At 44.2% G+C, this 12,425-nt stretch overlaps 1 protein-coding gene across 5 annotated transcripts in view; it reads right to left on the reverse strand.

Annotated features, from left to right (window-relative positions):
* Positions 1–12,425, reverse strand: part of LOC130199348 (neuron navigator 1-like) — an 80,712-nt gene that overhangs the window by 51,874 nt on the left and 16,413 nt on the right. For 4 of the 5 annotated variants that reach the window (XM_056422764.1, XM_056422763.1, XM_056422762.1 and 1 more), the window contains exon 4: positions 10,607–11,419. In XM_056422764.1, the coding sequence (XP_056278739.1) occupies positions 10,607–11,419 (813 nt within the window). Of the gene's footprint in view, positions 1–10,606; positions 11,420–11,659; positions 11,768–12,425 lie in introns of those variants that run through there. The other variant, XM_056422765.1, reaches the window with a different exon arrangement.

The following is a 12,425-nucleotide window of genomic DNA, read 5'->3' on the forward strand; positions in this document are numbered from 1 at the left end:
ACAGTAAACTAATCAGGACACCTAAACTGCATCATGTGACCTTGACCCTTGCTCTCTTTCTCCGGGTCTGTGTATTTATATGTGAAGGGGGGATGGTGATACAAGAGTTATGGTGGTAAGATATCGGACAGCCCGGTTACCCCTGAGGTTCCGGCCAATAGACCATTAGAACTGGCCAGCTGAATCCCAAATGAGCCCAGCACGATTATTTACTAGAAATTAACGACAATGTAAGAAACATTAATTGTACTTTTAAGATCAGGACTGTGTTACAAAGTCGTTCTTGTCAAACATATTTACTTCACTTTATCTACAGTTCATCTTTTTTGATAAAATCTTTGCTTTAAAGACATTTCTAGATGGAACTTAGATAGGTAACAGGGTATGGCTGTCGTGGTGCACCACTTTGGTCTGAACTGAATACATATCTCAACAACCTTTGGATGGGTTGTCAGAGAACTTTGTCCTGACATTCATGCTCCCTTGACTTGATGACCCTACGCCATTTCCTCGCAACAATAGACATTTTGGGTTCAAGTGGAATATCCATAAAAAAACATGACCAGGAATATTTTCAGAGGAGCCCATGAAGCCCATGAAGCCCATGAAGCCTAGAAGATGAATTCTACTATTGAGTAAAATGCCTCAACAATGTTTGGATGGATTTTTATGAAAATAATCCCACAGGATTAACTGTAAAAACGTTGGTGATCCCATACTTTCTGGACAATTTCAATTTGTCCAGTACTTTGTTGTATTCAAGAATCCAAGGACCATTTATTGTCATTATGCAACACATGGATGCAAAAGGAAATTCACTTGAAGCCCGTTTGTAACACAACAAACACATGTCCAACTAAACAAAAACCCAAAGGGTAATACATTTCTGTAATGCATATTTTAATTTACCATCAGGAGGAATTTAAATCCAATCCCCATGTTTTCTTTTCAGATGAATATATTATGTCGTAAAACAACAAATATAGCCAAAAAGGGGATATCCAAATACCTTGCAAAGCTAATGACATTCACATCAACCTCAGATGTACTTTGTGTATTGTGCTCATTGGAAAATGTTAGCACACTAACTTAAGATGGTGAACATAGTTAGCATTATACCTGGAGCAGCATGTTTGCGTCGTCATTGTGAATGTGCCTATAGGAGCCAGACAGGGACCCATTGCTGTTGACTCTTTGTCCTGTTGAATATTCTAAATAAATGTCTCTTTTATACAATGAGCCCACAAAACTACATATTCGATATACTGAAGCAATCTACTAACACATAAGCCTGAAAAGACCAAACCCCCTCCCTCCCTCACACACTCCATTCATAACCACCCCTCCTAGAAACAGTCCAGCTGGCTGGAGAGGAGGTAAAGGAAGAAAGACCATTCTAATGAGTGAGGAGGGCAAATCATGAGCTGCCAGAGGTGTCAATCTCGACAACAGCTGCAGACTGAACACGGTTCTCACATACACACATGTGCATTTGCGCGGTGGGGCTACTCACGTGCACACACACTCACACCAGACCAGATTTACAAAGCTAGATTGATTTCTCCTGAAGAGAATGGTCACGTAGACAATTGATTGGGCAGCCCTGGGGACAGGCAGCTCAGTGGAAAGATGAGGAAGTCATTGTGATCCAGCCTTCTGCTGCTCACACACACACACACACACACACACATTCACTAAACACACACATTCACACACAGTGCAAATGCTACAAAACAAAAAATATATGCAGAAATAGAACTTTGTTCTGCTGGCGCTGCTCACATGAAAAGCAATCAAGCACAGTATGTAAATTAAAGCTATAAAGAGCCACATATCAGCTTTAAAATGTTACATTTGTGTAACTTGTTCATACAAAGGTTTAATGGGAACAAAGAACTCCTCAAACATGCAAAGACAAACATCTGGCACACACACATACGCAGACTTCAACTGTGCGATTTTAATTACCCTAAACGTGAGCTTTGTTTAACATCGGTGTCAAATTGATTTGATACGGTCTGCATGATGGCGCATGTGCCTGTGTGGATGTGTGCCTGTAAAACCCTTCCTGCTCTGCCTCTGCCCTGGCCCTGTGGCCATGGTGGTACCAGCTGGCATGTAGGGGGGAAGAGGTGCTGTCGTGGTGATGGGGGAATTAGGGATGCAAATATCCCTGTCAGCCCTGGCAGCTCCCCAGGGGTATAGATGAATTACACTGATCTGTTTTAAACTGAGTGTGTGTGTGTGTGTGTATGAGTGTGTGTGTATGTGTTTGTATGTGTGTGTGTGGAAGTGCCTGTGTGCATGTCCATATATGTACACGGACCAGGGCGCGACACCTTCCCATCTCAATGCACACACTCCAACTCTGACGAGGCTATCAGACTAGCTTCATGAAGTCATAATGGGCCTCTGAGACTCTTGAAATGAGAGTCAGCAGGTTTGAGGGAGAGTGTTATAATTGCATGCATGCAGTGCACGTGTGGGACAACCTCTGCATCCTAATGAACGTCTGCTCTCAGACAAAAAAAAGAAAGAAAGACCGAAAAGAAGCAAAACAAATAGAAAGTTAGGAGGTGTAAAGGATGAAAAAGGTCTCGTGTGAATCTCATGAAACGATAACAACCACCAATGCATTATTGTGGCTCTCTTTCCCACCTCCTGCAATGTCTGGCTCTCAGCGTCAAGCTTATTTGTTCACAATGAAGATGTGAATCTTAAAAAATGTACATTTAAGTGAAATAATCTCCTAAAATATTTGGGCACTGAGTATCTTTTGCAGAAGGACAGTATATGAACACAAAATACATTGCTCATCAATAATAAAAGGAACATATTATCCAGTGCAAAATAGATGACTCATCTATCTATTTTATTGTCTTTGGACAATAATAATAATAATCTGGGGCACAGAGAATGTCCTGCGCTGGCTACATGGGTAATACCTGACAATATGAAACAAATATAATGGAAGTCTTATCCCTTAAAAGTAGAGGAAGTTGAAAAAGTGTCATGATGTGGAGGCTGATGGTGACTGGGCGAGCAGACGGAGTAAATGAAAAAATAAGAGTGAAACTGCTGTCCACTCGGTTCCCTCTCTTGGGTCACTTGACTCCTCTCCATTAGAAAGACAACAACCTCCCCAAAGACCCACTAATGGCTCTGTCCTTGCAGACTGCCATTATGTGTGCAGCCACATGGCATCCTTCTTCGACGTTTCTGTGCAGTGGCAGTGAATGCGTCTTCATGCATTTGTTCGCACGTGAGTGTGTGTCTTTACCAGCGAGAGGTGCAGTTTGTCAGAATATCTAAGAATATAAGTTTGATGAATGGCTCCTGATTCTATTCTTTCCGTCCCTCCAGAGTTCATCTGTCTCTGTCTCGTCCACTACGCACGTGCACATGTGTTAGTGTCACTGCAGCACTCCCCGGGCCACCGGGCCCTGATCACGGGATGGACGCGTGATCGAGCCTCGTCGTCATCAAAGGTCTGCACATCCAGCGGTGTGTGTGCACGTCTTTAAAAGAGTAATAGGTTTCCCAAATGTTCTTACAGCATTCCCGACAAGTCACATACAAGAATCACACAAACAGGATGCAAGTAAAGCCTTTGTGGTTTTTGCTATTCTTCAACCATGTCATGCTCTTTTTGAGAATATTTATTTTGGGCATGGTGGCAAACTATGGAAACAAAGCTAGATCATGTGGTAACCCAGATATACACATGTCACAATTTGAATATGAACGCGCTAAGCTACGAGAATGGTTCAATGTTTTGTATTTAGTTTGACTTGACAATCTAGTATTCCCTGTATTGTCTCTTTCTGTCCTCCACTCAGAGCAGCATCACAGCCATCTGCTGACCCAAGACAGTCAGCAAAACAGGAAGCCTTACAACATACAGCCATTCCTGCACATCTGGTCCAAGCGGACAAACACGCTAATGCACCCAAATAGGTATCCACGCACTTGCACACACAAACACACATGCACTAAAGTTCATCCGCTTCGCCGGGATGTTGCAACAGGATATGAGACCTTTGAAGATCATATCTGATACGTGGCATGAATGGCTAATGAGCATAATACTGCATCGGTGTCGACTTACTCTGAACAGTTGTTGGTTCAAGTGCAACGATTGAACACATGATTACTGTTAATGCACTAGTGGGAGAAAGAGAAGATACTGAAAGATAGCCAACAGTGGTTTAAAATCCATTTAAAGTTGTAAACCCTGATGGAGGAGTGGATTCCTCTAAAGACACGGAGAGGATGAGCATTGTCTGGCTTAGAAACACAGACGTACGAAGAGATGAAACCATTAATGATAGATCCAGAATCCTCTGTGCAGCAATCTTCTCAGCCCAGATCCCCCCCCCCCAAAAAAACCTGTCTCTGAGCACACACAAACACACATAAACACACTCTCCATATCTCTTTAACCACAGCCCTATCTGCTTAGAAGTCACAGCGCTGTGTGCTTGGAGAGAAGCTGAGGAGGCTTTGAGTGACTTGAGAAAAGTTTACTTTCTCAGAAAAGAAGGCCGAGACCTCGCCGTGGTAAAAAGAAAAGTACATATCACCTGATTAGGCTTCAACACACAAAGAGGAAGGAGTGTGTGTTCCTTTGTGACTAGCGGCACTGCAGAAGATTAAACGTGTGTTCGGTGCCCTTAAGAGTTAAAAGATAAAGAAAGGCACAATCTAAAACTCACACAGCACACATAAACACATGTGGCAGGCAGATGTGGCTGTCAACAAAATATCACCTGGAAGGAGAAAAAAAACACATGACGGATGTGTGTGTGTGTGTGTGTTGATTGTTTGAGACGCATCATGAAAGCTAAATATCTGAAGCTTTCAGCGTATCTCTTGTGCTTCCTGTGTATGCATGAAAACTTTAAATACAGACGGAGTCGCACACACATTCAAACCGCCGCACAGCCACACACTGACTACATAGCGGCAACAAGCCAAGGCAGACCATAATGCACGGCAATGTTTGGGGTGTATTTTTGTTCAAGAGGGTTGCTTCCTGTGAAACTCCTTTTTACGATGTGCTTAAACCCAGCTGCAGCTCTGCTCTCACATGTCAGACAGACAGTCTGCACACTGTGTGCAGTGCCTACCCCGGTAACACGGTGATGTGTAAGACGGTACGACCGACGGCAGCAAGTAAGCAAGCAATGCCGCTATAGCTTACAAAATCATGTATTTTCTCAGGTAAATCAATTAGTCTTTTGGCCAATAAAATGTCAGAGGGAATAAGCTGAGGTAAATCAAATACCTGATTTCAAGGTACTTCATCACATTGATCGAAAAATCTTAATAAATGCAGAGATATTGAAAGTATATCGGGCTCGGTATCCACTCAAATTGTATGTTTACATTTTGGCCTCAACGGCTGTGAAGTGTCTGCTACTGTGATGTTTACAGATCACCTCTGGCTCAATTTTGTAGATTGTGCCCAGACGGTGCAAACGTAGCTTCCATTTCAAGCTTGACAACTTCCATATGTAGTTTTGGTATCTATTAAATAGAAGATGTTCTTAGTATCTATATAGTTCAGCAAATGAGGAGATGTTGCAGGTAACGTTTCTGTTTGCTTCTTGTTGTTGGTTTGAATTTGGCCCACACCGCTGACACACTATCATGGTCCCTAATCTAAGCTCACCACAGCGGCGTCATGAGACTCAGTGAGATGCATGCGTGTGCGTAACTAACACTGTTTCCTTACAGCAGCTCCAACATGCACATAGCTACAGTAACAAAGGGCACTTTTATGAGACCTTTCATAACAGGAAAATAAAATTGGACATACACAGATGAATATGATATATCTTTTTCTCTCTTGTGCTGTCCTAGCACCCATACCATGCAACAAATCTCTGCCCTCATGTTTGATCTGCGTTATCTAAAAAATCCAATTCCTTTTTTTATGAAGGTAGATATGAGTCTTAATAATGCAAACAAAAATAAGATGTTTTAAGAGCAAATTTCTCATTTGTGAGTAAATTAATGTTTTGCTTATGAAACGAGGATGTGTTGCTGCAAACAAAAACCTTTGCTGTCAAAACAAAAACTTTAAAAAAATGTATAACAAATTCTAGTTTCATAAGCAAAACTAACAATTAATTTACTTACAAACGAGAAATTTTCTCTCAAAATATTTGTTGGGTTTGCGTAATAAAGACACATATCAACCTTCATATTGTTTTATTTACCCTCATTACTGTAAAACACTGTATCCTTACTTAGAAATATGCTTGATAAATGAACTTCCTTAATCTCTCTCTCTCACACACACACACACATACACGCACGCACACACACACTTTACATGTTGTTCTCTGAGTAGACTGTGCATAATATACAAGGCTTATATATATATAAATATATGTAGATAGGTTTTAATGATACGCAGCAAGAGTCTGCATATGTGTTATGTAAGAGCTGATGAGAAAAAAACACACAGTGTACTAATATGATTTAGAAAGAGGATGTCAGGAAGCAGACAGCACTAATGCAATGGCTCCTGCATTAAGTCTTCAGAGACTGACCACAATGCATTGTACACACACACACACACACACACACACACACACACAAATAGAGAAAATGCACTATCATACATGTGACCATGTGCAACTCTTGCTTTCTACTCCTAGGGACAAAACCCCTCCCTACACGAGAACGAGTGTCCTCAGTCCTCCTGAAACACTTGTACCAGAAATATCCTCTTTGCCGTCTGACCGGAGACAGAACACTGCTCGCCGTCAACTCGCATCAGAGTTAAAAGAGTGGAAGGGGAAGAGAGAGAGAAAGAAAGAATCAGAGGGATGCTTTACTTCTCACTTTCCTTGGCAGTTGCATTCATTTGGCTTGTCACCATCTCCTCGATGCCCTGAATCCCTCAGTCAGCGAAGCCCGGGGTGAAACCAACCGCTCCGGCCACACCCGCATCACATGAGAGACTCAGCAGCACTGCAATCACAGTGGAGCGACTGAGGAACTAAGAATGAAAAATACCCTGCCACTGCCAAAAAGATGAATACATGGGAGTAGATAGGAGAGGATATTAGTGACTGCATGTGGCATACATTGAATGTGTGTGTGTGTGTGTGTGTTTGTGTGAGAGCTTTGGATATTTAAAGCTGCAGCTGCTTTGTTATTTCCTGCAGTGCTGTTAAGTTCTCTTGAAAAGCATTGTGTGTGTGTGTGTGTGTGTGTGTGTGTGTGTGTGTGTGTGTGTGTGTGTGTGTGTGTGTGTGCCCGTGTTTGCCTCTGTGTCCGCCTTTTTTAGGCTTAGGCGAGTTCTCTGTGGGGTTTATTGTTCCGCAGACAGCTGACTAGGATACATCATCTGCCACGAGAAGCCATCGACCACACAAACGATACAATGCCACTCTAAAATAACAAGCAGGTTGGTAGTCACGGCTTCTTTTGTGAGCATTCATGTGTCACAGAGTGTTATTTACTTCTCCTCTGCTGAGCCTTAATGGGCACATGTAAATAACACAGTCCTCCAATTCCTATCATCAGCTCAGCCAATACTCCAATCTTCTAACTTAAATCTATTTTCTCTATCTGATCTTTGATAAAGAAGAATTCCCCCCTAATAAATAATTCGTCATCCCTTTCCTTTAATCTGTAATTCATTTTATCCTTGATAGCTGGCCTTTTCCAGGGTGACAGATGATGTGTGATTAGTGGAATGGAGGCTGAATCTTCTCATTATCTTTTTGTCCTGGTGCTGGTGTCTTGAGACAGTACCTCTCTAAACCGAGCTCGCCCCATGCTGGGAAAGGCCACTGCTTTAGGGATCTTACCCTCTTGCATGCACTTCTATACGGGTGCTGATGGGACTGGAAGGTGTCATTAGTGGCACACATCTGAGGTTCAGTGTTTTACATTACCCAGGCAGAATTGCTCATAATCCACTGCATCTTTGTTTTACCTTAATGCTAATACTGTCAACAACATATTTTATAAAACATACTGCATTTGGTCCAGACACACAAGTTAAGTAATTCTCTCAATCCAATTAATGAAAAGCTCCTCATCTCTTAGTGGTAAAACATTTATGTCAGATTAAAGAAAAACTGATTATACTGAAACTAATCCTAAATCACCCTGCAACATCAACATATAGGGCTAACCTTGAACTACCCTGGAGTATGTGTTTGTGTGTGTGTGTGTGTGTGTGTGTGTGGGAGGTTGGTTATCCTTTGAGTGCATAGCTGGTGGTCTTGTGTTATATGTCCCAATGATTAGACCTCAGTGACATTCTCCGTGGTCTTTGCCTTCAACTGGAGGCTAATATCCAAAGGACAGTATCACAGTGCATGCTGGTAGCTGTCACACAACATAACATGTTCAAGAGGCCCATATTTGACTCCCTGTAGCTAACAGCTGACATGTAGCTTCCATAACAACATGCTATAATATCTTACTTTAAAATGACATGTCTCTTTCCTTTATGTAGGTAGCAGATGGGAAGAAGGTGGATATATTTATCTGGTATAGGAAGGACATGAGTGGATCACTGGGAATGATCCATTGAACATCCATAATCTATCTTCCTTTGACAGAGCACACAGAGCAGAAACCAATTAGCAGAGCGTCCCATCGGAAATGGAGAAGCAGATCGTATAAAAGATGAGCCCACAGCCGCAAGCTACAGGGCAAGTTACAATTAACCTCCTCCTAACACACACACACACACACATGCATGTCGTCCCCCCCCCCCCTACACACACACATACAACATACATACTTAAATGCAAAACTCGGTCACTTGGGATGGGAGGTAGAAATTTAGATCATTGGCTAGCACCATTATTTTACTCCAGTGTCTCTCTCTCTTTCTCTTATTATTCTCTGTTTTCTCTCATTTATCGCCCTCTGTGAATTAAGTTGCCCCCTTTTTACTTTTCTCCCATGAATATCAATTATTTGCCCACTTTCCTTTTCTTTAAACATTTTCTCGTTCCTTATTCCTGGTTGCCTGGCGTAAGTGTGGCCAGCACCATTACAACGAGGACTGGAAAAAGGTCAGACACAGATACACACCACACACACACACACACACACCGAGGGGGCAAGGTCATACAAGCTGTGAGTTGGGGCTGTGCAGCAGGAGGCGAGCTGGTGAAGAGAGACAGATGAAATGAGGAGAGAGGAGGACGACAGAGAGAGAGGTTTGATGATGGACGGAACATGTTTCCTCTCATCCAAACAGATAAAACAACCCGCTCTCAATATCTCTCTCACTTTCTTATGTTATCCTGACAAGGGAGATGGGGGGAGAATGAGCAATATAGAGAGAGAGAGAAAGAAAACACAGTGTGGGTGTGTGTATGAATGAATAATGGATGTTAGGTACAGATTCAGACCCTGGTTTGACCTATTAGTCACAAACTCAGTCATGATTCTCGCAATACACCCCCATTAAAACTTTGTATGGGTCCTGGTGCTGTCGCCCCCCAGTGTGTGGCAGTGTGTATTCATGGGCGTAAGTGTGTGCATGAGTGTGAGTTTAAGTGAATGATAGCACGCCAACTACCTGCTCCCCCCCCCCCCCCCACCACCACCACCACCATTCTCCTCCTGGCTTCCACACGTTGCCCCCGGTAACAAGAGGAAGAGGTGAGGGCGACCATCTGTCAGTGGCCCCGGAGATCAATGGAACTGGAGGGGAGGTGGGAGGGAGAGGGTGAGGGGGGTGAGGTAGTGGTGCAAGGCTAAATATGTGGCCCACTGTGACCAATGCCTGACTCAATATGCAGCCGTTTTATTTACCGACTGAAAACACACACCCCTCTAGTTCCACTCACGCGGCCTTTATTAACGAATGGCTGATTTGGGCGTGAGCCGGGAGACGCTGTGACTGCAGCATCGGCATGAAACATGCAGTTTAGACGCTTTACTACCGCACAGATAGACGCGTTCACACATGGACTGCTTTAAATTTGTCAAAGATTGGTTCCCTGACACCCAGCGTGGTAGAGCTAGAGACACAAAACCTGTGAGATAGAGGTATAATGAGAGGGGGAGAAGAGATGCATTGATATCTAGCTCACTGTGGCAGTGGGTCAGATGAGACGAGGACGAATCATTCTCGTGCCCCCTAATGAATCAACAAGAAAACAATGCCAGCCCTCTGGAATTGCGTACTTCAGCTGCTTCCTGCGAGCACACAGAGCTAATAGACATCCACATAAACCTATTTTACACATGTAAACAAAGCAAATGACTGCTACAGGAGTGAGAACATAGGGATTCCCGCCACCTACAGAGTGAGGGCTCTCACCATTGTATCGGGAAAAGCACTTAGAAAAGAAACACACTGACATTATGCTCTGCTGCAATAGAGACTGGACTTATTTAAAATTCACTGTTGATGCTGGAGCTATGGTCAGAGCTGGAGGGAATGGTTTGTGTGGAGAGAGGAGAGGAGGAGGAGCAGAAGGAGGAGGAGGCGAGGAGTTGATGTTTACCAATAGTGACTGTTGTTAACATGTTGACATTATCGTATACCCTTTCCTAATGTCATGCTTGAACATGTATGTTTTCATGCAAAATAGAGATAACACAGCAGACTTACCAAGCATCTGGCTGAAGAGCAGCTGCTCCAGGTCTCCCAGAACCGTCACCACTAACTCTGGGTCCACCTTCAGAAAGCTCTTATCATCGTCTCCCTCGATCCCCTTCCTGTCCTTCTTCTCTTCTGCTGACGGAGCTGCACATCTCTCCCTCTCCCCTAATTTCTTGCCATTAGTCCCAGTGTTCCCAGCTCCATTAGCCTTCGATGGGTTGTCTGCAGGGTCTATGTCTGAATTCTGGACTGCTTCAGAGGCCTTGCTGATGGGCTTGACCTCAGCAAAGGGTCCCCGTGGTTTACCAGGGGCAGGGATTCGACTTGGCTTGTTTCCGTAAGAAATCACCGATGGGGAGCAAAACGGTTTGGGCTTACCCTGGAAAAGAGACTGTTCTGACTTTGAGAGGGTCCTAGAAAGTGGTTGTCTGCCAGCCCCAGCCTGAACTGCCTTAAGATGGCCTGGTTTGTTGATGTCTGTGCCAGACCGGCTCGTATCGTCATTCCAGTGGGGAGATTGGTACGGGTGCAGCTTCTTCTCAGCATCACTGAGCACACACAAGTTGTTGAGTGACCGCTGCTTGCGGAGCATGGACGAATTGGGAACTGGGATAGATCCAGGGGAGGGCCGGTAGACCTTGAGCTCCGACCCAGAGGGACGTGAATTTCCCGGGGGTAAAGCTGAAGGCTTGGATGGGGGCTTCCTAAAGGCCATGGCATGGGCTGAAGTTCCCTGGCAGGAGACAGCAGCAGACCTTAAGTCCAGCTCACTGGGCCTGGCCGTCATGCTAATGTTAGCCACATTAGCCTCCAGCATCCCTCCTGCAGAGAGCCAAGCAACAGCATCAGTGACACACTCAGAGATACACACAGGCGGACTGAAAGAAATGGAGGGAAACAAGCAGAGAGAAAAAAGGTGTGAAAACGCAAAGCCTCTCTGGTTTGTCCTCCCTCTCTGCCAGTGGGTCCAGACCCCCCACCGTGCGAGACGGGGGGGTTCACCCCTCTGTTGAAAATGACGAGTGGGTTAGTAGAGTGGCAGTAGCAGTCAACATTACTCACTGCTGGTAATCCATGGATCTGCAGTTCTGTGTCCAGTGCCAAAATCCACTTCCTCACAGCGTTTCTGCGGCACCGTGTGCCACAATAGCGCAGCTCGAACAAAACACAGCACCGACCATCCTCTTTCTCTGTGTCCCTCTCTAGCTCTGTATTCCCTCCTGCTTGCCGGGCAAGAAGCAGCCGACTGACAGCAGAAAGAGTCGCAGCAGCAGCAGCAGCAACATCCCCCTCCTCTTTCTCTCCTCCCTCTACCTCACTCGCTGGGTTGCTCACTCTACCCCCGCTGGCTCATTCACCCTTCCTCCACTCTTTCTGACTCCTCTATCCTTCCCTCATTCTTTCTGTTGTGTCTCTCTCTCTCTCTCTCTCTCTCTCTCTCTCTCATGCATCACATGCAGTGTTATACTGAACACCAGTGAAGAAAAAAAAAATAGTGAAGAGAGAAATGATAGAAGGAAGATAATGAGAAAGTAAGAGAGTAAAACAAAAGAAGAAGCAAATAAATGTATATTTATATTGAACTCAGCTGCGTGTGACTCAAACAATATCACATACTGCAGCCAGAAAAAAGACCCTCAGCACACATGTACACGCATGTCCAATCATTCATAATCACATTAGCTGTTCTATTCACCCATTCATATTCAGATTTTGTGCCACAATCACGGGAGGCCCACCCATGATTAAGCTGATTCCAATTATCTGGAAAACAACCGTGGCTGCAGCATCAGCTTAGAAAAGAGGAACAGGAGACACACTTACCAGT

The sequence above is a fragment of the Pseudoliparis swirei genome, chromosome 9, assembly GCF_029220125.1.
Source record: "Pseudoliparis swirei isolate HS2019 ecotype Mariana Trench chromosome 9, NWPU_hadal_v1, whole genome shotgun sequence".
NCBI classification, from domain to species: Eukaryota; Metazoa; Chordata; class Actinopteri; order Perciformes; family Liparidae; genus Pseudoliparis; species Pseudoliparis swirei.